The sequence below is a fragment of the Arachis hypogaea genome, chromosome 13 (genome assembly GCF_003086295.3).
Source record: "Arachis hypogaea cultivar Tifrunner chromosome 13, arahy.Tifrunner.gnm2.J5K5, whole genome shotgun sequence".
Lineage (NCBI taxonomy): Eukaryota > Viridiplantae > Streptophyta > Magnoliopsida > Fabales > Fabaceae > Arachis > Arachis hypogaea.
In genome coordinates, this window is record NC_092048.1 from 141,765,476 (window position 1) to 141,792,199 (window position 26,724).

The 26,724-nt window shown below is 34.7% G+C and overlaps 4 protein-coding genes and 1 non-coding gene across 7 annotated transcripts; 3 read left to right on the plus strand and 2 right to left on the minus strand.

Moving 5' to 3' along the window:
- The first annotated feature begins 5,393 nt into the window (after nt 1–5,393).
- Nucleotides 5,394–7,593, plus strand: LOC112792388 (uncharacterized protein At2g34460, chloroplastic). The gene is made up of 4 exons (XM_025835608.3): nt 5,394–5,839; nt 6,137–6,256; nt 6,827–7,099; nt 7,206–7,593. The coding sequence occupies exons 1-4, from the start codon at nt 5,534–5,536 to the stop codon at nt 7,359–7,361; spliced, it is 855 nt and encodes a 284-aa protein (XP_025691393.1). The 5' UTR covers nt 5,394–5,533; the 3' UTR covers nt 7,362–7,593.
- A 1,160-nt stretch (nt 7,594–8,753) lies between these two features.
- Nucleotides 8,754–8,837, plus strand: TRNAL-CAA (transfer RNA leucine (anticodon CAA)). The gene has a single exon. It is a non-coding gene; the product is annotated as a tRNA-Leu (tRNA).
- Nucleotides 8,838–9,202: 365 nt separating this feature from the next.
- Nucleotides 9,203–11,533, minus strand: LOC112792389 (uncharacterized protein At4g18257). Its single transcript, XM_025835609.2, has 3 exons — nt 11,117–11,533; nt 10,454–10,774; nt 9,203–9,766 (listed from the first exon to the last, which is right to left on the minus strand). Exons 1-3 carry the CDS (start codon nt 11,392–11,394, stop codon nt 9,592–9,594), a joined length of 774 nt encoding a protein of 257 aa, XP_025691394.1. The 5' UTR covers nt 11,395–11,533; the 3' UTR covers nt 9,203–9,591.
- Nucleotides 11,534–11,539: 6 nt separating this feature from the next.
- On the plus strand, nt 11,540–12,958 carry LOC112792390 (uncharacterized). Its single transcript, XM_025835610.3, has 3 exons — nt 11,540–11,688; nt 12,304–12,588; nt 12,698–12,958. Exons 2-3 carry the CDS (start codon nt 12,336–12,338, stop codon nt 12,730–12,732), a joined length of 288 nt encoding a protein of 95 aa, XP_025691395.1. The 5' UTR covers nt 11,540–11,688; nt 12,304–12,335; the 3' UTR covers nt 12,733–12,958.
- Nucleotides 12,959–13,286: 328 nt separating this feature from the next.
- LOC112792391 (DNA replication licensing factor MCM3) lies at nt 13,287–18,460 on the minus strand. 3 transcript variants are annotated; one of them, XM_025835612.3, is made up of 16 exons: nt 18,072–18,460; nt 17,864–17,973; nt 17,548–17,756; nt 17,128–17,258; nt 16,810–17,048; nt 16,488–16,724; nt 16,192–16,346; nt 15,902–16,110; nt 15,619–15,784; nt 15,336–15,538; nt 15,079–15,138; nt 14,714–14,985; nt 14,454–14,528; nt 14,101–14,239; nt 13,954–14,016; nt 13,287–13,684 (listed from the first exon to the last, which is right to left on the minus strand). In XM_025835612.3, the coding sequence occupies exons 1-15, from the start codon at nt 18,135–18,137 to the stop codon at nt 13,957–13,959; spliced, it is 2,331 nt and encodes a 776-aa protein (XP_025691397.1). In that variant the 5' UTR covers nt 18,138–18,460; the 3' UTR covers nt 13,287–13,684; nt 13,954–13,956. The 3 variants fall into 3 exon arrangements, with proteins under 3 accessions (XP_025691397.1, XP_025691396.1, XP_025691398.1); XM_025835611.3 differs by having other exon boundaries at nt 13,913–14,016; XM_025835613.3 differs by having other exon boundaries at nt 13,909–14,016.
- Between the last annotated feature and the right edge of the window lie 8,264 nt (nt 18,461–26,724).

Consider the following 26,724-nt stretch of genomic DNA (forward strand, 5'->3'; position numbering starts at 1 on the left):
TAATTGATTCTTGTGTGAGATTCCCTTGTTATCTTTTGAGTTCTTTCGAAGACCCTTACTAGTGTGCTGGCTAGTCTTCCTTCATGACTATAGATTGTTAAATCTTGAACTTGATCAATTGGTTGAAAATTTCCTGGGAAGACGGACATGAAGATTACTTGATGTGCTGGAACCAAGCATTCTTCTTCTTCATTAAAAATAGGTTGACTATTCGTAAATTTTAGGGATATATCCCTTGGATTTACGTTGTTAATCATATTTTTAAATCTCTTTACTGCATCAATGAATCCTGCAGGAAACTCACTAATAATTTTTAAATCATTAAAAATTAAAATTGTATCAATTAATCCATACTGGAAAAACTGATAGGTGTCAGATGGGGAAGCATCTGGAAATATAACCAGCTTTGTTAGCTGTTCTTTGGCAATAGGATAATATCCCAAGATTGCCCTTTTTTCTTCAGTCCAATTCAGGACTATGTTAAGGGTTTCTCTGAGATTTGATCTACAGACCCTTTTCTTTTCCTTGATTTCAGCCCTTGTAGGAATGTTTCTTATTATTCCTGTTCTCTGGGTTTGAATTGGAGCTTTATCTGCTCTTTTTAGGGTTTGCTCTGGATGAAGAGCTTCATATTCCCTGAAAGATTCATTTGCTTCTTCGAGTGTTAAAAACCCTCCTTTATGAATTATCCTTGATTGATGTGTAAATGGTGCTGCTTTTTCCCAAGCATCATATACTCCTTTCATGGGGCCATTATAAATTACATAATATTTTTTATCTTGGGTGGATTTTTTGATAATTTCAGCAATTGTTTTATTTTTTGGAATTTTTTCTTCACCTGATTTGTCCACCACGCTTAGCTGGCTGAACTCTGATGGTTTTGGTTGTTGTGTTGATTTCATTGCTTCGATGGCCTTTTTGAGGGATCGGATCTGTGTCCTTATTTGCTGACAATGCTTGCATTTTTCGAGTTCTTGTTCGTATTTCTGAATTTCTTGATCTAATGCGTTGTAGACGAACTCCATTCTCTTGTTAACGTATCTGCAATAACATTTTTGTCACCCTTAATATATTCAATTTTTATTGGATATTGTAACAAGAATAATTGCCATCTTACCAATCGTCCATGATTATAATCAACTTTTAAATTATATCGTATGAAACCTGTTAGGTAACTTGAATCTGTCCTTAATGTAAATTCTCTGGGTAGTAAATCAATTTTCCATTTCTTAAGAGATTTAATTGCTGCTAGAGTTTCCTTTTCATGAGTGGTATATCCCTGTTCTGTTGGAGTAAAAGTCCCTGAAATATACCTGCAAAGTAATTCCTTTTGGGAATATTTAGAATCTAGTGATTCTTTTTCTTGTTCCAAATTTTTTATAGCTTTCTTAGCTTTTAGACATCCTGACCAGGTTATGTCTGAAGCATCTGTTTCTACTATTAAGTAGTCATTTTCTTCTGAAATATAAAGTTCTGGAAGTTTTTCACATAATTCTTTAATTCTTTGAATTTGTATACTATCTTTTTCATCCTATTTCCATTCTTTTTTAGTACTTATTTTTGGAAATAAGCTTTTAGTGTATTCTGTTATATTCTTTAAAAATCCTTGATCCGAAATATAATTTATACACCCTAAAAATTTTTGTAATTGTTTTCTATCTTCTATTCTGTTAGGAAATAAATTTACCTTTTCTATAACATTTGGTTGAAGTTTTAGCTTTTTTTGAGTGGATAGAATTAATCCAAGAAACTCTATTTCTTGTTTTGCTATTCTTGCTTTCTTTTTGCTAAGAACTAATCCTTTTTCTTTACATCTTTCTAAAACTATTAATAATTTTTGAAGATGATCTTCTTTATCCTGTTTTGTAAAAATTAGTATATCATCAATGTACACTAAAACAAATTCATTTAACTCTTTTAGATTTTCTTCCATAAATCTTTGATAAATACCTGGGGCTTGTTTTAATCCGAATGGCAATACATTCCATTCATAGAGCAACACACTTGTTGATTCTTTTGTTGGGCAAGTAAAAGCAGTTAATTTCTTTGTTTCTTCGTCTAAACGAAGTTGCTAATATCCTGATTTTGCATCGAGAGATGAAAACCAAGTTGCTCCTTTGATTTTTTCTAAAATATAATCTTTTCTTGGAAGTTTATGAGCATCACCAATAGTTGCTTCATTCATCTTCTTATAGTTAATAACCATTCTTCGTTTTTCCCTTTTAATTTCATTATTGTTTTCGACATAAAAGGCTGGAGCCGCATGAGGACTCTTACTTAATCTTATAATTCCTTTTTCCAAAAGATCTCTACATTCTAATGAAAACTCTTCTCTATCTCTTGCGGAATAAGGGATTTTATTTGGAACATTTATTTCTTTTGTAGGATCTTTTAATTTAATACTTACTAATTCGTTATTTGTATTTTTAATATCTAAAGGATTTTCAGCACAAATTTCATCCAAAAGTTATTCTATCTTTATTTCAAGATTATTTTTTGGGATATTTATCTGAAAGTATACATTTAAATAACATGTCTCTAATATAGAAAATATTTTAAATTTTAAGATCTTATCTATAGTAGTAGTTGGTATTTTTATACGTTTTGATTTTTGATTTATTGAAGAATCGTGTGGAGCTTTTAAAACTATATATGTTAATTCTTGAATGAATGAATGATATAGCTTTAAAAAGTTATTTCCTATGATAAAATCAATTCCAGAATCTAACATATATATTGATGGAACAATGAACCTATAATTTTGAATAAAAGTTTCAACCATCTCTGCTTTTTGGTCAATTTTATGTATTGATTTGTCAGCTATTCTAACTCTTAATGGTTTCTTTAATTTTTTCCAATCAAGTTTTATATTTGAACTAGCAAAGCATTGTGTTGCTCCAGAATCTATGAAAGCATTTATAAACTTTTCTGTTATTTTTATAGTGATAAATGTAGCATTATTACTCAGTCTCTGAGTCTGTTTCCGAGACATATTCAAAAATATAGTCTAAGTTATCATCAGATTCTTCTAATGGTTCCATGAAACAAGACTTAGCAATTTCTATTTGTTTAGTAAGATCTTTTTTATCCTTCTTTTTCGGGCATTCATTTGTGTAGTGTCCTTCTTTTTGGCAATACCAACATTTACAATTTTCTTTTTTATTCGAGCAATAGTTATTTCTTTGTCTTTTGTTTTTATTGTTATTTTCTTTTCTAAAATATCTCTTTTTTCTCCAGTTTGGATAGTATTTTTTTTTTCTAAATTGATATTTTCTTTTTCTTTGAAAATTTTTATTAAGACCATATTTTTGAGATATCTCCTCATTATCCTGACAGCAAATTCTGATTATATTTGCAAATCTTTTTTGAGTTGCTTCTTGCATACAACGTTCTTTTATTTCCTCTCTTATTGCAGAGGTTGCTCCACCAAAATTATTTTCAATTGTTCCTCTATTTATTTCTCTTATAAATCTTCCCACTATAAATTCATTAGCAGGATATGGAAGTTTTGTTATGTACATACTAAGATAATGATTTTTATCTTCTTCTTTTAATTTGTAATAATGTATTCTATATTCACATATATAAGACTCCACATTACATAAATCATATATCTGAATATTACTAAATGGTTTTTTGCTTCTTAATATTCTTTATTATAGACTTCTTGTCTATGATCTATAATATTTTTTCCAAAAAATTCTTTATATAGAATCATCATTATATATAATATCTTATCATAAGCTGTTGTTTTTGTTTCTAATTCTTCTATTATTTGGTTTTCTATTGATGTCATATAATCTCTTATAGTTCCTTTAGTATGAAACTCTATGTAATTCCAAATGTCCCTTCCAGACAATTCACTAAGTTTTGGATTAGTAAAGGCTTCTAATAAGAAGGAATTCAACCAGTTTTCGAAAATTTCTTTTTCATTCTTTTTGCAGTCTAAATCGAGCATTCTTTCTCCTTCCATTTCATGGATTTTAGGAACGTATTTTGATGGTATTTTTGTATATTTTGAATCTTTATTTATAAACCCTTTTTTAAAAGCATAATGATCAAAACCTGTTTTCCATTTAAATTGAGATTGATTATCCTTAGATGTTCCAGCTTCATTTTTTACTTGTATTGGAATAGCTGGTTCTTCGTCACTTGAATAATCTAGGATGTGTTCTTCATTTTCTATATTTTCAGAATTTACTAATTCTTCTTCTATTTGAAAACCATGTTCCATAATATTATTTTCTTGAGCCATTTTTAATTGTTTAAAAAGCATTGTAACTTCTTCTAATTTTTCTTCAATATTCATAATTTCAATGGTGGTTTTACTTTTAAGTCTGTTATGTTGATTATATTTTGAATTTTTTTTCTTTGGGATTCTCTTTTTCCTTATTTCTTTGAAATTTTATAGATACTAATATTTCTTCAAGCATATCTACTATAGAATTTAATTGTGGGTTAAAAGTATGATAAAGATGTGGGGAATCATTTCCATGGTAGCATTTTTTAGAAATCACGTGTGAAAAATATGTTTTTTCAGGTTTTTGAAGTCCTTCAATAAAATTTATAGTAAAATAAAGATTTTGAGAAAAATCATTTTGTATTGATTTTAAGAATTCAGTGTCATTACAATTAACATTGGTTAAAATCATTAGTTTTTGATCTATTAATTTTGATAACTTAATTATTTCTTCTCTTAAATCTTCTAATTTACTTTTTTCCATTAGGTGACGCTTTTCTTTGTGAAGAGTTACGGTTTTAAGTAAAAAGTGTGGTTTTAGAATGTGTGGTTTGGGTTTTGCCGCACAAGCACATATTTAAAACAACATCTGTACCCTATATTTCCCTAAACAAGAAACTTGATAATCGTATTCGTGCGTGCAGGTGCATAACTAAGAAATTATTTTTTTGTTTTTAAAGGAGGTTTGAAAAAAGATGGAAACTCAGGTGCAGTCGACTTCACGTGAAGTTGATAACTGAGAGTCGTTAGATAATTTGATTGATTTGACTAAATTTTTATCTAACGGCTTTTAACTATCAACTTCATGTAAAGTCGACTGCACCTGAGTTTTCACCGTCAAAAAACTACTCAAATATTTTTTTAAAAACTAACATTATCATTTCCTAAAAACTAGCCTAAAAGATAGTACTTATTATTAAAAAAATTAAAAAATTAATATTTAATTTAAAAATATAAAAATAAATTATTTTAAAAAATTAAAATTTATATAAAAAATAAATTAAATAAAATTTAAATATTAATTCATAAATATTATAAAATTAATAAAAAATTTATTTTAAAAAATAAAAAATAAAAAATACAATAAATTATTAAAAAATGATAACTCCAATAGTATAATTTTTTTATTCTCATCTAAAAACTAAAAATTTCTAGTTCCAGAAAGAATTGAAAAGTGTGGTTATGAGATTACTCGTAATAATGTGGAGTACGTGGCAGATTTGTAGCGCCTGATTTGCAAATTACAGAAGACGGGGAGTGACTAATGCATGTTTGTGAGTGGCAGCAGTGTCAATGGCTGCTCCTCTTTTTCTAAGATATCCAAATTTCCACACACTCCTTCTCAACTCTACTGCACCCAAATCTCTTTCACTTGTCAATTTCGCCAAGATGGAAGCCAGTGAGATCACAGAGCAAGTGGAAGAACAAGAGGATTTGAATGTGAAGAAGAAGAAGATCTTTGTTGCTGGAGCCTCTGGAAGCACTGGGAAGAGGATCGTTGAGCAGTTGCTCAAAAAGGGTTTTTCTGTCAAGGCTGGGGTTAGAGACTTAGACAAGGCCAGGGCCTCACTTTCCTCTAACAACCCCTCTCTTCAATTTGTAAGCTTTTTTTTCTATTTCTCAGAAAATTTAAGAAATTTAAAGTAACAGTATTTGATATAGGTACATGAATACATGAGTAAAGATGATGTTTTGTGTATTATAGGGTGTGACACACTAAAACTAGTCTCTAGTTGAACCAATGTTCATATCAAGATCTTATAATTCAGTTCAATTTTTAGTCACAGTGGCCATTTAGGGTTAATGTACAACTATATTCACTGATTAGGTAACTCAAATGTAGCTACGCCACTAAGACTAGTTGTATCATGAGTTAATGAGTGAGTTTGTGTGCAGGTAAAAGCGGATGTCACAGAAGGTTCTGACAAGCTAGCTGAAGCAATTGGTGATGATTCGGATGCAGTAGTATGCGCCACGGGATTTCGGCCAGGTTGGGATTTGCTTGCTCCATGGAAGGTTTGTCATTTTGATAATGTAGTAGTTGAATGAATAACCTTGTTGTTATGTTAGTGCCCTTCATTTTTAGTATTAGCTTATATTGATTACTGGTCTCGATTTGGTCAAGTAGAAATTTTGATTATGTGAACTCAAGGTGATCATTGGTGCAAGCACATTCGTTAATTCTGAATCTATGATGCTAAAAGTTCTGGAGAAGCTGGTTCTGTATGTACTAGAAAGTGGGTACATTATAGTATACAACAAATTTGTGATGTGTTTCCTTCAATCGTGTGAAAGCAGCTGGATTTAGCTTTTCCATGTATGTTTTCTGCACTTTAATTTCATGCTGTGCCTCTTGTTTTAGTAAAGTGACATGATATTGGATTCCCTTCTTTGAGTTGCAATGTATGGGGATTCCCACACTGCATCCATTGTTGGAAATATTATGACTGTTTGTCCCGTGTAAACAAGATGAATTCATGAGAACAATAACTGAATTACAAAGTTAATTCACCATTAAAGCAAAAGAAATTGTAGGAAGGGTGGATTATGCAGTGCTGTCATATAACCAAAGTCCACGTTTTTCAGGTTGACAATTTTGGCACAGTAAACCTAGTCGAAGCATGCAGGAAACGTAATGTTAACAGATTCATTCTTATCAGTTCCATCTTAGTCAATGGAGCAGCAATGGGACAGCTACTTAATCCAGCTTATATCTTTCTCAATGTTTTTGGACTCACCTTAGTAGCAAAACTACAAGCAGAACAATATATCAGGAAATCCGGCATAAATTACACGATAATTAGACCTGGTGGTTTGAAAAACGATCCTCCTTCTGGAAACGTTGTTATGGAACCAGAGGTATTGACTACACTTCTGACCTTCTATTGCATTTCCACAAGGTAATCTTAGTCTAGTTGTAGAACCATTTTGGAAAAAAAAAAAGAATTGATTTTCTTTGTATCAGGATACTCTTTCTGAGGGTTCCATATCCAGAGATCAAGTTGCAGAGGTAGCTGTGGAGGCATTGGCTTATCCTGAGGCATCTTATAAAGTTGTGGAGATAGTGGCTCGCCCTGATGCTCCTAAGCGCTCGTATCATGATCTTTTTGGTTCCATATGACAGCAATGACTTCTCAATATTGCAGACTGGCGATTTAGTTTTGGGGTTCTTTTGCTTTCTTGTAACAAATATCATGTCTTACTGTCATCTCTTCCCACGTTTGTTGCTTCATCTAATTGGTGTGGAAGAATGATATGTGTATATATTTAGAAATATATTTTTGTTTTACTGTGTATGAGTTAGGGCGGAATCATTGATAGTAAAGAATTCACTTTGAGTACTCTTTATCCAACATTTTCCAGATTTAGATTCTTTGGAGTTTCTTGAAGTAAATATTAGCATTGATGGGACACTTGACAGGTACATAATTTAAATGTCAAATCACAATATTTAGATGAAATACATGTTCCAACTCTCCTTACACAAACCTAATGAAAATAAAAGAATCAAAGCATGCCATTGTCTAATCTCTCAACCAACAGATTACCAGGTTTAGATGAACCAAGCAACTGCAAAAGCTGCAACACCAAGAGCAGCTTCAGCACTGTGATACACTCCTGCGCTTTCCATCGGTGTTGGGGGAATGGCAGTGACATCTTCAACTACACGCTCCGCCACCCCACAATGAGCACAAACCAGAAACAACATAGCCATAACATAAATAGTGAAAACTACGGCAACCCTGAAAGCTTCCATCTTTTCAGTTAGCTCGCTCACTTGATCAAAGAACTTCAAGTGAAGTGATGCTAACTTGTCTTTCAAATAGTTGAGATGGCAAATGAAATTGCAAAACTACAACTCCTTTTATTGTTGATATTTTAGACAAGTTAGCAACTTTAAGCTGTAATGTGCAGCTTTGACAGTAAACATAATGATTTGAATGTGTTGGGGTTAATAAGCATTTGAATCATAAGCATTATTAAGCATGCTAATAAGATTGCAGGGTTGTCAATAGTAAAATATGCAAAATATATAGAAACTTTGTCTTAAAGTAACAAAGATAAATCATTTAAAAAGTATGCTGCTCGTGCAAGTGATGCAAAAACAATGCTACACGTAGCTTGGTGTGAGTTTATGTTGCCCTTATTACACTTCAAATTATTGAGGAGGGTGCTTTATAAATTTGTGGGAACAACGTGTTAGGTAATCTGAGCCTCTTTTGCTGGCAAAAAGGATCTTAACAGATAAAAAACAATGGTCAGGATAATTCTTTATGTCTTATGAGTGATTAATAAATACCAATCAACAGGGGAAAAAAGTTCTAACTTCTAATGAATGAAGCTTAGGAGATAATAAAATATAGTAAGAGACACTGTTACCAAATTGCAGTGCCGGATATAGTATATATACATATAAAAATAAAACCCAGGGATTCTACACAAGATGTCTTCAATAGTTAGTCAATTAATATTTTTGGCTATAATTAAAGAATTTACCACTAACAACATCGACGTCAGGATGGCCGAGTGGTCTAAGGCGCCAGACTCAAGTTCTGGTCTTCGAAAGAGGGCGTGGGTTCAAATCCCACTTCTGACATTTATGCATAGTTTTTTTCTTTTCCGTCAGTTTTTCCTCATTTAAATTGTAACTTATCTTCCACTTCCTTCCAAGACAATTTCTATTAGATGCTAGTTGCTTGGACCAACATTACATTACTTGAGTATTGAGAGTATTCAACCATTTTTTTGTTCTTTCGACCCCGAATATATCAATTTATTATGCTTCCCAGTCATCGAACAATCTGCCTAAGAGCCAAAACTAGGTCAATTTTTTTTCTCTCTGGAAATGTCCACTGAAACAGGTCAATGTAGGATCATCGCGAGTTAGGGAATGCCGTAGTTTTGCTTTTAACAATTTGAGTATTTAACGACAAAAATGGAGATTAAATAAGAATATTGATATTTGGCAACATGCCTGAGGCACAAAGATATTAAGAGAATGACAACCAATATTTTCCCTTGTTTTAACTGTTTTACACTTTTCTTACCTTCAATCGAAATTCAATATTTCATGTAAACAACAATGACCAAACTACATTATGTACAACATGGGAGTAACACATTCTGGTTCTTTTGCCAACCCTTTTCCCTTTATCCTGTATCCTCACTTTCTAGTTTTTGTTTGTTTGTTGGAACTAATGATTTTCGACATAAAAAAGGACAAAAATTCCTCATGATGAAGAGCTTTTGGTCTGCTTAACATTCAATTCCACATGCCCTTCTTCGGAACAAAAAATCTAGCTTCCCAGACACCGATTCATCATAAATTATTTTAGCACTTGGTGTAGTCATCATGTGTTCTTTACGTCAGATCCAAGTCCTTTGGTTGTGGCTTTCAGTTGCTCCAGCTTCTTCCGAAGATATGCTTGTTTCAGTTTCTCACGATGAGCAGCTACTTGCTCCTGTCTGCGATGTTTGATTTCAGAGGCCTTTTCTCTTGCTCGATTAGCTTCTTCATGAACTTCCCTGCAAAGCAAAAATCATTAAAGCAATTGGATTAGCATAGATTCACGATGTTAAACAGTAAAAATCACAGTGGAAATCGAAACATAGAAGCAGCCTATGTTCCCCTCTTGACTTCCTCCAAAAAGGATAGAATGGACATTTTCATGGTTGCCTTCTTAGAGGTTCCTATACTTAAGTTATTCCAGAAGATCATAATAGAATGAATAATTACTTTACTTCAAGTAAAGTATTTACCATATTATGGTTGAGGCATGTGTTATTATTATAATACTTGCCAACATAATAGTTAACTCAATCCAGCAATTGAACTGGACACCATTCAACAACTTGCCCTTATGAAAGCCAGTAAGCCACAAAGAGGATGTGCTAAAGAAGGGTAAACAATATCAGCTTCACTTATTGTAAGTTTGTAACTACTTCCTCCAAAATCCAAAGCTCAACCTAAAGAATGCAGAGAATTTCACAAGAATCCCAGTATATGATTAGATTTGGGTTTCTCAGTTCTCATTCCTGATTCGAACAGCTGAAGACTCAACACTACCATTTTCACCACTATTGCCAAACAGATTTAAAAGCTTTGCATTAACCCATCCTTCCTAACCACTAAATCCAAATAAAAAAGGCCTTTTCAGAAAACAAATCACTCCAACATTTATTTATATAAAAAGAAAAGGATCAATCCCATACCAGATATTGCGCTTATGCTCAGCATTATCGACAGCTCCAACTGTTCGCCCCAGCCCAACCTTTTTCACATCAAACATCACAGAAGCATCATTATCAGCAACTTCATTTTCTCGCAGCACAGTCTCAGCGGCATCACGATTTTCCAGCTGTGGCAACTCATCCTGCTCAATACCCTTACGGAAAAAATCTACACAATACTTCTCTTGATCCTCTTCATCAGACAGCTCACCTCTAACCAACTTTTCATACAGCTCGGCCTTCCTCTCCAGCGCTGCATAGCTCACTGATCCATCATTAACCGCTTTTAACTCAAGTTTATCCCTGCAAAATCAGCATCCAGACTTTAGCTCACAATAACAGAATGCAACATATTACAACAACAGAAACATCAAAGAATCAAGTTAGACTGCGAAAACAAAAAATGAAAGCCAAATCATTACATCCAGAATAAATCATCATTAGCCACAAAATTTCAATAAAAATTCTCACGAAAGCTAGCCGGTGCCAATTTCAACGGACATGACAATTCATAACATCGGAAAATAAAACATTCAAATCAAGACACAACGGAATTATCATCAAATTTCAAATTAATTAATTGAAATAAACCAATCGGATTAACATCTAATTAAGCAGAAAATGGAAGAAATTTCGGTAACATACTTGTGATCGCGTGCTTCAACACCAGAATTCTTGGCGGAGAAGGAATCTTTGGGAGCGATCTTGCTCTTGGCGCGTTGGTACTCGGCGTCGGGACCGGCGAGTTCCCTAGACTTCTTGGAATCTTCCTGAGACTTGTAGAGCTCGGCCTTCAACTCCATCATCGACGACGCACCCACGCCCTCTATGGCGCGGTGCTTCTTCGGCATTATCGACGATTCCGTTAGCCATCCCAGCGACTCAACCACCATCCTCTTCTTCCCGTTCCCTTCTTCCCCCATTCCACTACCTAATTCGGAGTGATTTAGGGTTTTCTGATTTCTCCGTTTTGGGAATTTCAATTGCTAGGGTTTCCTTCGCGCTAATTTCGTTAACGACGCTTTTTAAGTTTTAACCGGTTTGGTTCACTAAGCCAGACAAATAAACCGGGTTAGTATGCGTGTAGCACTATCCAGTATCCACTTTTGACAACTCCAAAATTGCAATATTGCAATTTCACCCCTATTTCTCGGTGACGAGCTCCTTCGTCACCTTTGCTGCTTCTTCTGAAACTGACATCTCTGGAGGAGTCTCAGGTATTTCTCTCACTCTTCTGTTTAATAAAGCAAGTTCTTTGAATTCAGTATCAAGCGGGTTGGGTTGATATTTTGCCGTCTCTATGATCCTGAACTAAAACTAACACTATTGCATTCTATTAATAATGGGTTTTAATGGGATTCTCCTACGATTCTGAATATGCCGAATGTGAACTCCTTCCTCGAAATTGGCGCACAAGTATGATGGTTCTTGGTTTGATCAAAGGAATGATTGATAGTTCAAATATGTAGCTTGAAGGGGTTGTGTGGAAGGAATGTTTAGGTTGTGCAACGAAGGTGTTTGATTAAATGCCTAGAAGAAATATGAGTTCGTTGAATTTTATAGTTTTCTCCCTGCTTACCTTTACTAGGTTTAATTTTCGGGAAATTTTGTAGATGAGCAAGTTTAACTGATGAATTAAATTTAATAGCATTTAAAATTCTGTAAAACTTTAAAAATTCTTTATCCAAGCACACTTTATAATGATTGGTGCATCAAGGAACCATTGCTACACCTTGAACCCAGATGCGGTTTTTATGAAAAATCGTGGCTGCTGTTTCTTTCATTCGTGTGTTTTTATCCATAACTAACATAATTTATGCCGACTAAATCAGGTTAGAGCTATAAGCCTTATAATTGAGCTGTTATGGGGAGTGAAGAAGCAAAGGATCCCTTCAAAGGAGTGGATTGGAAAGCTGTTGGTGGTGAGATGCAGCAGAATCCTAGTGCTAAACCGGCCTTGAAGAAACGGCTCCCCAAGAAAGTTAGGCAAATCCCGGAATACTATTTTCTTCCACGATGGCCATTATGGAAGGCGTTCGGCTTCTGCAGCATATGCATTGCTGGTGGAGTAGGTGCTGGAATGCTAGTGGAGGCCTGGATTGAAAAGAAAGTTAAAGGTATTCTTGCACTCTTCTCTTTTGATTGTTTGGAAACCAGTGACTATGTTCTTAGTTTCAACTTTATATTGGAAATTCTTACCGTAAAATTTGTTTTTTGTTGCTGCAGAGGATGGAGGGGTTATATGGGAGTTCGATAAGTAAACTCTTGATACTGGGGCAAGCAATGTCAGTCACTGTGCTCCGCACACATTGAATTTAGGGTGTTTATGTGATCTTTTGGGGAAAAAAATTTAATGCGACTATTTTTCTTTTGTGGAAATTTGAGGCATTGAGATTTCAAACAGCATCTATAATTATGACATCCTTTTGCATATTTACTTTATCATTCACACTAAATTACGAATAAAGTATCGTTTTAGTCCCCCAACGTTTGGAATAAGTCTAATCGTTTTATTTAAATCCCTAACGTTTCATAATATATTCAATGTTAACATGACGATTTAAACATTAAAGACAACTTTAAAACTTATTTCAAATGTTAAGGACAAAAATTATATTTTACTCTTAAATTACAGATAAGAACTCTTACAAGGAAAGGTTGGTATTTTGCGGTTTTAGTATAGTAAGAGAAAAATGAAAATGCTGAACTATCTTTGCAGAACAACACTAGACTAAACACACCGAGAAAGTTGTGTGCAGGATCTTGTCCCTCCCTACTCTATTCCAAATTCCAATCCATGTAAACCCTGGTAATATTAGCGTAGAAAATGGAAATTTAGTTTCACGAATCACGATAATGTACAGCGCAGCAACAAAAGATAAAATGTCGATTGCTTTAGAGTGCGGTTTTAAGCTAGTGGGTGACCAGAGAAATGCTCTAGTGAGACCACTTGCCCGAACTGAAATAGATAATCAGGCATTATGGTGCCTTAATATGAACAGAGAACTACCCAAAAAACAAAAAATAAATTAAGGTTAACAACAATCTTCATGGTCGATTACATAAAATTCTGACTCCTACAAGCTCCACTGCATTTATTTTTTCCTTTGGTTGAATGTTACTATGAATGAGAGGAAGATGGACAAACTCTGGAGAATGAAAATCCCTCCCATCATGTCGACTGCAGACTATGCGAACATCAAATTCTTCTCCCTGAAATCCATAGTTTGTTAAAATTAAAATTAAAATTAAGCTTTAAAGCTGCAAACCTCGTCAGAATCTTTCAAATAAATTATCTAAACTCATGCTTTCATCACCCTCATTTTTGTTTTTTATTTCCTGGCTATAAGAATAGAATATTTGGATAAATAAAATAACAGAGCAGATACATCTTGATAATGACAAAAAAAAAGCTATTGATCTATGAAATCGCATACTTGCCAGAAGAATTTTTGTACAAGAGATTGTGCAACCCATCTTACATCTTATGATATCATATGCACTCTTCCATCAGCTATCATCACTCTATTGTCATCTTCCAATTTCTGAAATTCCAAAAAAGACCCAATGATAATGGAGTATTGGAGTTCATGCGGAAAACAGGACACAACAAAGTACGAAGCTCATACCTTTAGTAGGTCCAATATATCTTGGGAGCTGTAACTGGAATCAGCTCCTTTGATAACAGTCTCTAAGTCTGCAATGGATATAACATCCAGGCGGTTGCCACGCATGTGCTGACCAAACAGAGAATTAAACGCTTCGATTCTACATGTCAATGCAGACAAAGTTACATAATATAAAAAACATGTACGCAGAGAGAAATATAATAAAAAAAGAATACTAATAGAACATCCCAAAGATCTTATTAAACATCCTCCAAAATGCTAAAAAAATAGTTCTTCCTTCATTTAGTAATTTAGCGGGATATCAAAATCTCTTCGGAGGATAAATAATTTCTCAAACAAAGTTGTTGAGAGACCTTTCAGGAGTGAGACTGGCAGCAGATTGAGCAGCTGGCGTATCATCATCTACTTCCATGGCATCTGACGTTGACCTAGCAAACAGAAACAAAGAAAACGAGGGTCTCAAGATTTCAATATTTCATTAATAACCAACTAATTTACTGAAAGGAGACGTCAATGTCGAGGTATCAATAATGCCCTTATGACATAATTTAGCTTCTGGATTAAAATATGGAAGTATGAGTTTCTCCACAATGCAAAGTATATCATTGCTCACCTTCTTCGAGTTCTTGGACCATGATCAGCACCATCATCTCCACCAGCATCATGTTCCGCCTTACGCTTTCTCTCAAGTTCTTTTTCCCTCTCTAGCTCACGCTCCTCCATTTCTGTTAATTCTTTGTGATATATTGCAAAATTAAGAACCTTTAGAGCAGCATCAACATCAGACTTTGAAACCTGCCGGCTCAACTTCAATTTGGCATGAGCCGTTGAGAGACGTATTATAGTTTCTAGCGTTCTGGCAGTTATAGGAAGTGTTCCTCCAGTCTGCATGAAGCCAAAAAGATATCAATAAAATCTTAAACCATCTGTACAATAACAGAAAAACTGATATGCCTTCGGCTAGCAGCTAATGCTCACCTTTGCATTTGAGTTGGCACTTCTGAGCTCAGCATATGCTGTGGCAATTTGCTCAGAAGCCTGTGGATAAAATTCAGATCTAGTCACACGTGAATATATTGGATGGGATATAATCGCAACCACCATTTAAAGAATCAGTCTTAAGAGGAAGAATTCATTTGTGGCAATTGCAATATAGATGAAACAGGCTTTCAAATGAGCAAAAAATAACGGGATGGTAATGCTTTTGAAAACGGGAAGCGGAAAGGGCACGTCACCTCATCAGAAAGTTCAGGTTGAATCCTATGCTTAGCATAATGGATATACTTTTTAAGAAACTTTATCGTGAGAGTATCACGTTTGCGACCCCTTTCAGTCTTCTTTCCATGCAGCATTCTGTTATATTTTACAAACACAGACGATTCAGTCTCTGCTTCGTCTTCTCTTCCATACCTTGAGCTCCCATCAAGTGCTGCCCCACCTGCTTTGGGGAGATAAATTAAATAAAAATGTTGACTAGTATAATCATGTATATCAAGCATTTGAAAATGGGTTATCTACCTCCATCAGTAGCAGGTCGAAATCGATGCATACGCAAGACATGCTCCGATATATGACGATCAATATCGGGATCCATTTGATCCAACACAATAAACAGTAAATCAAACCGAGAAAGTAAGGAGTCTGGAAGTCCAATATTTTTTGTCGGAGTAAGTGATCGATCATACTGTAGAACCACACAGAAAAGCCATCTTGTTAAAAGAAATCATACATTCAGCATAAAATGTTCAAAACTTAGTATTTTTAAACTGGATGGCAAATTAAAGAATGGGATGCCACTTACACTTCCATATATGGGATTTGCAGCAGCCACCACACTGCATCGTGCATTAAGTGATGCATGAATGCCAGCTTTTGCAATAGTCACAGTCTGTTGTTCCATAACTTCATGTATGGCAACACGATCTTGATCATTCATCTTGTCAAATTCATCAATGCAGACAACACCTCTGTCAGCAAGAACCATTGCCCCAGCTTCCAGGCGTCTTTCCCCTGGTGAAAAGTAACTATAATTTGCATTGCAAACGTAACAATATATGTTCCATGTGGAAATTAGTATTGAAGGATCTTTACCTGTTTCTTGATCTGAAGTAACTGCTGCTGTCAAACCAACCCCAGAAGAACCCCTACCCGTAGTTGATATGGCCAAAGGAGCAATATTCATAATTGCTCTCAGGAGTTGAGACTTGGCGACAGAGGGATCACCAACCATCATCATGTTGATGTCACTAAAAGAAGCAAGACAGAGTAGCATTGTGAATTTTATATGCAAAGAATATTGCAAGAAATGAATGCAAAATAAGAATATATAAATCACAGCTATATAATGCAACCTACAGCAACAGAGGTGATAAGGAAAAACAACTAACCCTCGCAAGTGAGTGCCATTCTTCAAGTTCTTTTCAACTCCACTGAGCATTAACAAAATCACAGCCTTCTTAATCCATGAATGCCCATATATAGAAGGTGCAAGTGAATTACCAAGTAGGTCAAATGCATCATCTCTTTCAGCTATCTTCTTTATGTTTTTCAGGTCTTCAGGACTGTAGATTGGCGCATTAGCCTCTTTGTTGAGAAGAGACACATTGTTGGCTATGAGCACAGTCCTGAATACATATGAATCAATCAAACTCATGTCTAAGGAATGCAAGGAGCGCAAAGGAATCATAATAGTATATAGTCTAGAGTTACCTGAATACTCCATTTACGCTTCCTTTGGTTTTGCCTGGAAGAGCCTTATATATCCCTACAACAGCCACACGATCTCCAGGCTTGCAAGAATCAACAAGGTCATCCTCTAGTATGACATCCACGGTCCTTGGGAGCTGACCAGGAGCAGAGTTCTCAGGAACTTCTTGGATGGACAAGGTTTGGTGATCTTTGTACTTGCACAACCCGTACTCAGTCACCAGCAAGTTGCCTCTTTCATCCTACAACGAGCATTTAATCAGTAAAAAACATCCGCTGGTAACTTATATATCATAACGGACAGGATGGAGTTGAGATTACCCTTGTAGGATAAACAGACCCTGTGGGCAAGCCCATGTTGGATGTAATATCACGATATTCTCGACTGGTGAATTGTCTAGTGGTGGGGCAGAAATGAACACTTTTGACAACCTTTGGCCTTACAAGCGAACCTATAAATGAACTAGGTTGTTAGCTTCCAGCATGCTAAAACAGAGTTTTATTATTCTCAATATCGTGATTGTTTGTTCATAAATTCACTTTAAATCAAAGACAAATGGATACGACAACAAATATGGACAACTTCCTAAAGACAAAACCAAGTGAGTACTTGTACCAAAGGCAAAACAGTACATTGAAGACACTAACAAAATTAAAACAACCTCTAATTGATTGTAATGATTTAATCAATTATTATGAAAGAGAAATGAACTTAGAGAAGAAAGAGGGATGTAAGCTTACATTTGGTGACAATACCCTCAACGCAAACCATAGAACCAATGAATTCAGAGAGAAGCTCTCTTGGCGTGACTCGGCGAGAAACGAAAGGTCCTTCAAAACCCACAAGCACCTGTTCCCCTTCCTTTAAATACTTGGGATCAATAGCACGAGCAGCATCAGTCACCGCATCACAGAAAGCTTGCATATACTCGCTCGGATTCCTCAGAATCCTAAAAGAAAAATGGATACATAATTTTAAAAGATATATATAAAAAAGAAACTTAAGAAGTGAGTATAGTTATAGAGAAAGTTTTAGTAGTGCAAGAGAAGTGGAAACCTGTTACCCAAGTCGCGGAAGCTGTGAAGATCGGAGATGTTGACGATGAGGCGGCGGCGCTTGTGATTGATGAGCGCTTTGATCTCGTCCATGTAAATTCCCTTCCCTACCTGCACTCATTCATTCAGATTCATTCAGCAACCCAACAACGAAAAAAAGAGAAGAAGAAAAGGCGAGGGAAAATTGGAGAGTGTTGATAGAATTGTACATCTTGGTCCAAGAAATCGGCGAATTCTCGCTTGTGAGCTGCCCTGACTTCTTCGTTCAAGTCCATTTTGCTGATGAGAGAGAAAGGAAGAGAGCAGAAAATGGCGATGGAGGGAGAAGACTAGAAGAGTTTAGGGAGTTCCTTCTTTTTCAGCGATGCTAGGGCTTTAGATTTGGCGGGAAAACGGAGTAAGGTGCCCGCGTCGTGGCGGGAACAAATGACCGGTCCGTCCGGTCCGGTCTCTTTTTTTATCTTGGTCTGGTCCGGTACGATCATGGTCAGCTTTCACTTCTGGGCTTTGGGCCTTTGGTACCCAAAGAACTATAGTTTACTTTTTAAAACAACAAGAAAACTATCCAGACCCAAAATCTTCTTAAAAAATGATATCCAGTAAAAAAATAAAAAGGTCTTGGCCTTAAATATTAATCATGTGGCAAAAGCCAATTAGAAAAGAGGTGTTTTATGAGACCGACTATCAGGGTCTGAATCTGAAAGGATAAAAAAGTAATCTAAGCCGGGGTTTTCTCGTCATCAACAAACTATGTTAAGAGTATAACATGAAAAGGATTAATCCAATTACTTAGGCATACTTACCGAATGTTTAAAAAAAAAAACAAGAAAATATTTTTTTCTCCTGAAATTTACTAAAAAAGATTTTAAAAATACTCGTAAGCTTCAATTTGTTTTAATTTTTATCTTAAAAAATTTTGATTTGCATAAATTCTACTCTTTTAATTAACGTTATTTAAATTATTAATAGATATTAGTGATATGGCAAAATAGAATGTCTGATGTGATAAGAATAGTAAAATTTCCAAAACACCCTTGCGTGAGTAACTATTTATCTTCCCTTTTTCAAATGATTTTTCAAATTTTTTCTCCTTAGCAATGAAAAAAACAAAAACCAGACAACAGAGTCACACAAACACGAACAGATTTGGAGGGAGGAGAACGTCGCACCATTCTCTTCAATCCGCTGCGACATCGCCATCGACATCGAGCGACGATTCTGGGCTAAGCGACAAAGTAATCGTGACAACATTCATTCTTGGATAAGGGAGCAGAGACTTTCATTGCCGGCGAGGAGCAGACAGCAATGAAGAGAGGAGTAGAACGAAGATTATGAGACGAGGGAGACACCTATGCAACCACTGATCATTGACAAAGTAGCCATTGTAAGAGGTTGAGGTAGCGTCGTTTTGATCAAGGTTTCTGATGAGGTAGGCAACCATTTCATTCTGAAAATGCATTGTTTGAACGATTAGGCTTTAGGCCTTTCTTTTTCACTCTTGATTGTTATTTAGGTTTTATTGCAGTGAGGGATTGAAGGTTTTAGTTGACAATACTTTGTTTTTGTGAGAATTTCATGTTTGCATGCTTTATTTTTTTGAATGATTAGTTACTCTTTTCTGAAATTTTTTCTATAATAGCAAAAATGGATGATTTTAGCGTTAGGGTTCATCACCGGAGGGGAGGGGACAGGTTTTGTAGTGATAAGAGTAAAACTGAGTATATTGATGGTGAGGTGACAACGATTAACTAGTGTGACAGCGATAAATGGAGTGTTATGGAAGCTTGTGATGTGGTTGAAAAGCTTAGGTACATTACTGAGAACATTGTGATACTGTGCTATAAAGATGCTGAGTAGGTACATTGCTGCGAACATTATGGTATTGTGGTATAAAGATGCTGAGTTATGGTTAAAAGGGTTGAAGTTGTTGGCAAATATATGAGTTGAAAAAAAGGTGGTTGATTTGTATATAGTGTATAAGACTTCAGTTTCTGATGATTTCTGTTATAATATTAGTTTTTTTTTTTGGACTTATGATATTGGTTATTTAGATGTTAGGGGTGGAAGTAAGGTTATTGAGAAAGAGTGTATGGATGCTGGTAGTGGGTCAAGTAACATTAGAGAAGCCCAAATTATTGAAGTGGTGGCCTAAAGGTGTGGAGATGGAAGTGGAGGATAGTGAAGAAGAGGATGACAGTAATGACTCGGATTATGAGGTTGATTTTGATCTTTGTTATAGTGATAGTAAAGATGATTATTGTGAAGATGATGGGCTATTCGATATTGATATAACTCTTGGGGAGATGCACCAAGACATAAGAAAATCTAAAAAAAGTAAGATTGTCGTTGAGAAACTAAAGAAAAAGAAAAAGGATGCTATTGGAAAGAGAACAAGCTCTTGTTTAAGCGATGATGAAGGGTTGAACAATGATGAGTTAGAGGAGATATCGAGTGAGGATGATGAAGGCGGCAAGAGAAAATTTTCCATTCACAAGGAGTCGAAGGATATGAGCAATTACAAATGGGAGGTTGAAATTCTTTATGCAACAAAAGAGAAATTCAAGAAAATTGTAACATCATATACTGTTCACACTATGAGCAACATGAAATTTTTAATGGTAGACAATGTTCGGGTGATGGCCAAGTGCGAAGATAGGTGTGAATGTTTTGTATATGCGGTGAAGATGGCAAATGAAGATAGTTGGTAGCTAAGAACTGTTAATGATCACTATTTTTGTAACAATGTATTTGACATAAAAGTGATAAAGTCAAAGCCACTAAGATTTCAGGAAGAAGGTGGAAGAGAGTCCAAAACTGAAGTTGGGCACCATACAAGGCAGGACTCTTAACAAGTAGAATATGCAAATTTCAAGAGAAAAAGCATTTCAGGCCAAGCAAATTGTGTTGGTTGACATTAATGGAACTTGCAGGGAGTAGTATAAAAGACTTTATGACTATTGCCATAAGTTGATGAGGACCAATCCTGGTTCATTTGTGAAGTTGCAAGTTCAATTACCTCTAGCAGTCCAAACTGAGCACCTCAATACATCAATGAACTTAAGTCTACGATTTCATAAGATTTATATTTGTTTAAAGGCTTGCAAGGAGTGTTTCATAAAATGTAGGTCCATGATAGATTTTGATGGCTGTTTTTTGAAGACACTATATAGAGGGTGACATATAATATTTTTTGTTATCTTTTTGAAAATTTTTATGAAAAAGACTCATACGTCTAATAAAAAGAGAATGAAAAAAATTGTCATTTTTCAATAAAAAATATGTGAATTATCTAAATTGAAAAAGAAAAAAAATTCGAATAGAAATTTTATTCGGAAACATATGAAGGGTTATAACTATAGACTAATAATTAAATTAAGGGTTTAAATTAACGAAAACACATTTATAAAGTAATTAGGGGTGCACATGATCCGACTGACCCGAAGATCATGTCCGGCCCCGAATACTTTAGGACCTAATTTGGTGTGATTTCATTGGGTCTAGGGCCGGCTAAGGGTCTCAAACATAGACCCGATCATTATTTTGGGTTGGGATCGGGTCATGACTCGGGTCACCCAAACTCGGCCCGGCGACCCGGTCATCATACACAATTAATATTTTGTGTTATTAGTGATGGATGATGGCTATTATTATGTGGAATTTAAGTATTATAAACCTTAATATTTTGTGTTATTAGTCATTATAAGACTATAAGTTAATGTTTTATGTTTAAAATGCATAAGACTTTAGACTAATGCATAATATTGTGTTATTTGTATTGATTTAAATATTTGGTGTTATTAGATAATATTAGTATTGATTATGCTTATGCATTAATTTTAGAGAAGGGTTGGTTCTTGTTATATTTTTCTAAATAAATTTTACCATGTCAAATAATGGTTGGAGTTTTAAAAATTTAGATATTTTCACATGCTAGCTTACAAGAAGGAATGAAGATAATGTAATGTTAACGGCTCGATTTTTACTCAGTATAATCATGGTCCGAAAGTGTATAGATTTCATCGGGTCTAAGACCGGGTTCGGGTCTAACAAATAGACCCGATATATATAGTTCGGGTCGAATCTGAATCACAACAAACCCAATTTCATCCAATCCATAAACACCACTAATATAGACATCACGATCGATTAATTACAGCCACGTCAACTATAAACATTGTTCTTGATGCCACGAGGGAACTTGATTTATCTAATTTATTATTAGCAGCGGTTCGGTAGCCAAGTTAACGAGAAAAACTTATTAGTGCAAATACAATTTGTTTAAAAATACAAATGATACTCATGAGTACGTTTTTTTTTTTTGGGAAATTCTATGGTGTGGATTGAGGAAACATCCACACATGTAGATGGTGAGGTGTGTACACCGAGCAACAACGCGTGGCTTCCTTCTTCTGACTCGCATGGAGAACTGCAAACACAAAATGATGTCACTGCAGGTTGATACAGATGTTGTTATAGTTGGTTAGAAATTTAATTTAAAAAAATTATATTAACGGAAATTATTTTTCATATGGAGAGGTGGTTGGTGTTTTGGGAGATTATTGGGAAGTGGGGTGATTTACCGGGGGTGGAGGTAGCAGCCACCACGCAGGGGGCGTGCTGTCCAAGCAGCCAAGCCGTGTGTCATCGCCCAAGCACCACGCAGGGGGCGTGGTGAGGCCGCGTGTCATCCGGAAAGCACCATGCCGGGGGCGTGGTGACGTGGCAGCCATGCAGAATTCTGACACCACGGGGGGGCGTGGTGTAGGTGGCAGCGGATTCCCAAGGCGGTCTTCACCACGGGGGGCGTGTTGACTGTGCTTCCATGCAGGAGACAATCCTCCCACTCCAGGAAGTAGCAAGCAGAGAGTAGGGACTCTATATAAAGAGCCATTCGGTAATGTTATGCACAATGGTAGTAGTGTGTAATGTTTTGGAGAGTAGGAGAAAGGTAAGATTGCTGAAGTGGAGATTAGTGATCAACAAAGAGGAGAAGGAAGGTTGCAGTGGAAAAAAAGAGGAAGATTGAAAAATAGGAGGAAAAAATATTTTTGTATTTATTTTAAAAGATGGTTCGTAATTATTGCGTTCCGGAGGAACATATTATAAATTATTTGGATCATCCAATTTATATAAGTTGGTACATTATATTTTTGTTGTATTTTATTTTTCTGTTATTTTTTGTTATTTAACATAGTATAGTATATTTATTTTTTTTTGTTATTTTGAGATTAATTTTATGTTATAAAAAAACTATAATATAATAAAATGTATATTATACGATGTAATACAAATTTTATAATAAAATATATCCGTTTTACAATAAAATATAAAAATGCTATAGTAGAATAAATATATATTCTGTTAATAAAGAAAAAATGTATGTTGCAAAAAAGTAGAAAAACATTAGTTTTTCATGCATGAGTAAAAAAAATCGCTCATTTATATCAATTTAAAAATATAATAATAATAATAATAATAATAATAATAATAATAATAATAATAATAATAATATACAAATAATAACAATATAATATAATATATACATATGTATTTACGGTTTGTATACTAATAAATATATGCATAAATTTTTTAAATAGTAAATATTTTGAATTTTTTAACATAAATATGCATATGTTAATAAATAAATAATATTATAATAAATTAAATAAGTAAGGCTTATAAAATATATTTAAAAAATAAATATTAAATATTATAATAAATAAAGAATTTAAATTTGTAATAAATAAATAAATAGATAAGCTATGTTGAATATTTTAATAAATAAGATATTAAAATAAATATGTGAATGTTTATTAATATATTTATAAGGATTATTATTTAAATAATGTAACATATATCTTTATTGATGTAGGCTAACCGGAATTTGTTGGTGCGTAAACTGGATCCGCCACGGACGTGGAATCCGATAGTGGAGAATTACTTATGCGCCACGGGATTCTACCATGTCTCTAGAATTGGAGTCATAAGAGGATATCACCCCATGTTAGCTGCTCTGGTTGAAAGGTGGAGGCCTGAAACTCACACCTTTGTATTGCCGATCGGTGAGGTTACAGTGACATTAGAGGATGTCGCTCATATATTCGGACTACCCATTGATGGAGAGGCTGTCAGTGGATGGACAGATAGTAGTGCCGAGTTCGTTCAAAGTCAGGGCATAGCGATATTCGGTCGTGAGCCATCAGTCAGTGGTAATGCGAAGTCTTGTATAAAGCTTGGATGGGTTCGACGTATTAGAGACGCAGAGCTGTTGGACACTGACGAGTATATCAGGAGACACTGCCTCAACTCCCACATTACCATCCTCATCTTCGTCGCCGGCCTTATAAGTGGCTTCGAAGTCATCTTCGCTGTCACTATTCATTCCTTGGTACATTGCAGCTCTATCATCATGTATATCTATATCATTCTGAACCGCCATTGCCTCTACAGTTTCAAAATCAACGTATACCTCAATCTGTGGGTGTCGCATCTGAGTCTGCTGGTGAATTTGAAACATCTTCTACATACTCGCTTCATCAGTGATCGGCATGACATCAAACTGTATTAGACCACCAAAAACAACAACAACCGGATTTCGGTACAGAATTCTGCTCACTCTCATTAACGTACCATTCTCCATGCTTTGACAGAGGCCGTTCTGCAGCTCCATTAATGTCATCGTACATGGAACCACAAACGAAAACGGATTCTGGGACACAAACCTCATTCCCTCATGAGTATTACGTATTATCTCACCATTGCGATACACTACCAAATTTGCAGTTCCCTCCATTATTACACCAACAACAGCCTCAAAGAATCCTCACAACACACTCAAATCTCACTCACTATGGAAAACACTCTCGAGCTCTTCCTTATATAAAGCAGTGCACTTAACACGCCCCCCACGTGCTGTCTGTCTCAACCAATCACGCTTTGACACGTGTCAGAACGCCCCTGCGTGCTAACTCATCACGCCCCCCACGTGCTGCACCAGCTGGCCAATCACTCGTCGCCACGTCACCACGCCCCCCACGTGCTGACTCACCACGCCCCTGCCACGTCACCACGCCCCCTGCGTGCTGACTCAGCACGCCCTTGCGTGCTGCACCTCCTAGCCAACGACAATCTGCCACGTCAGCACGCCCCTTACGTGGTGCTTACGTGGCTCAACCACAGCCTGCCACCTAGCCTCCACGCCCCCTACGTGTTGAAGGCACCACGCCCCCTGCGTGTTACCCTTCATCTGACACGTCCATCTATTTGTAATACACACAGTAAGTCCATTTTCACCCAATACACCAAAATATTTCCCATATTTAAATTAATGAGCCTTATATTAACATGAGTGATTATAATGTTTAAAGAATGAGCTGAAGTTTTTTGGATTTGCTCAAAGTAAATGGACTTTTTTTTTACAAAATGAGATTTTGCAGCTTATTTTGAATTTCTTTTTGTTTTAAGCTTTAACAAAAAAAAAAACGTCTCTCTCCTCTCACCTATTCTCAGTCTCTCTCATCTCCTATGCTAGAGAATAAAGACTTCACCTGAACTTTAGCGCCGCTCACCCTCTACCTTCTCCTTAATTATTTTTTTCACTTATTTTTCATAATCTTTGTATTAATAATTTTCATTAACTATTTATTTTTATGTTAATTTATTTTCATAATCTTTACATTTTTATTTTAACTTATCTCCATGTCTTTTTATTTTTAATTGTTGCACAATCTTCATTTTTTTATTTTTATTTGTATTCTTATTTACTTATTTATGTTAATTAAAATTATTAAAATTAAAAAAAATAGAAATTATTTATATAAAGATAACAAAATTAAATAATAAAATAATTAAAGATATAACTATCTCTTCATAAAAAGATTTAATCTTTCTTCTTAAATATTATACATACAATTAAAAGCATTGGATAATAATTTTTGCTATTTGTAAACATAATTATTATCATCGTATTGTAAACATAATAAATTTTATGTATTAATAATTTGACTATAGCAATAATAAATATATATTTTATATTATTATTAACATACATCATTCTCTTTTTTTTTTAGTTTTTTTATAAAAACTCAAAATAATGTCCCACAAGTTCTTACTTTCTTAATCTATTTAAGAATATAAAATTCAAACAATTTTCATATTAGAACATAATGATAAAAAGAATTTTAGAGGAGACTACATAATCTCATTTTGTACAAAACCAGAAGACCATTTATCCTAAGCAAGTCCAAAAAATTTCAGTCCAATTCCCAAACATTATAATCCCTCATATTAATATAATTTTCTTAAACTAAACTTGTGCCAAATACAACAACGTCTGCATCAACCTACAGTAGCAGCCTTTTGTGTTTGCAGTTCTCCATGCAAGTCAGAAGAAAAAAGCCACGCGTTATTACCATATTACCAGTTATACACATCTCACCATCTCCATGTGTGGATGTTTTTCCTGATCCACATCACAGAATTTCCCTTTTTTTTTTGGGGGGGGGGGGTGTTTTGAGAAATTGTAAATCAAAATACTATTTTTTAAGCTAAAATTAGTTATTATATATTTATATATATTAAATATGTATTTTATATTTTAATGTATATTTTATATTAGGATTTTAATATATATCTAACTTGGTTGATTATAAACTGTATTTAAGCTTACAAAACCACACTGAATAAGAATAAATGAATAATATACTATCGATTCAACATGTAATCAAGATTCAAAATGATAATCACTGATTAAGTGAAGAAGATAAACTAAAAACAAATGGTACCAACAAAAAAAAAAAAAAGAAGGGAAACATTTTATTCAAATAAAACCATATTGCGATAAAGAAATAGACACTAAGGAAG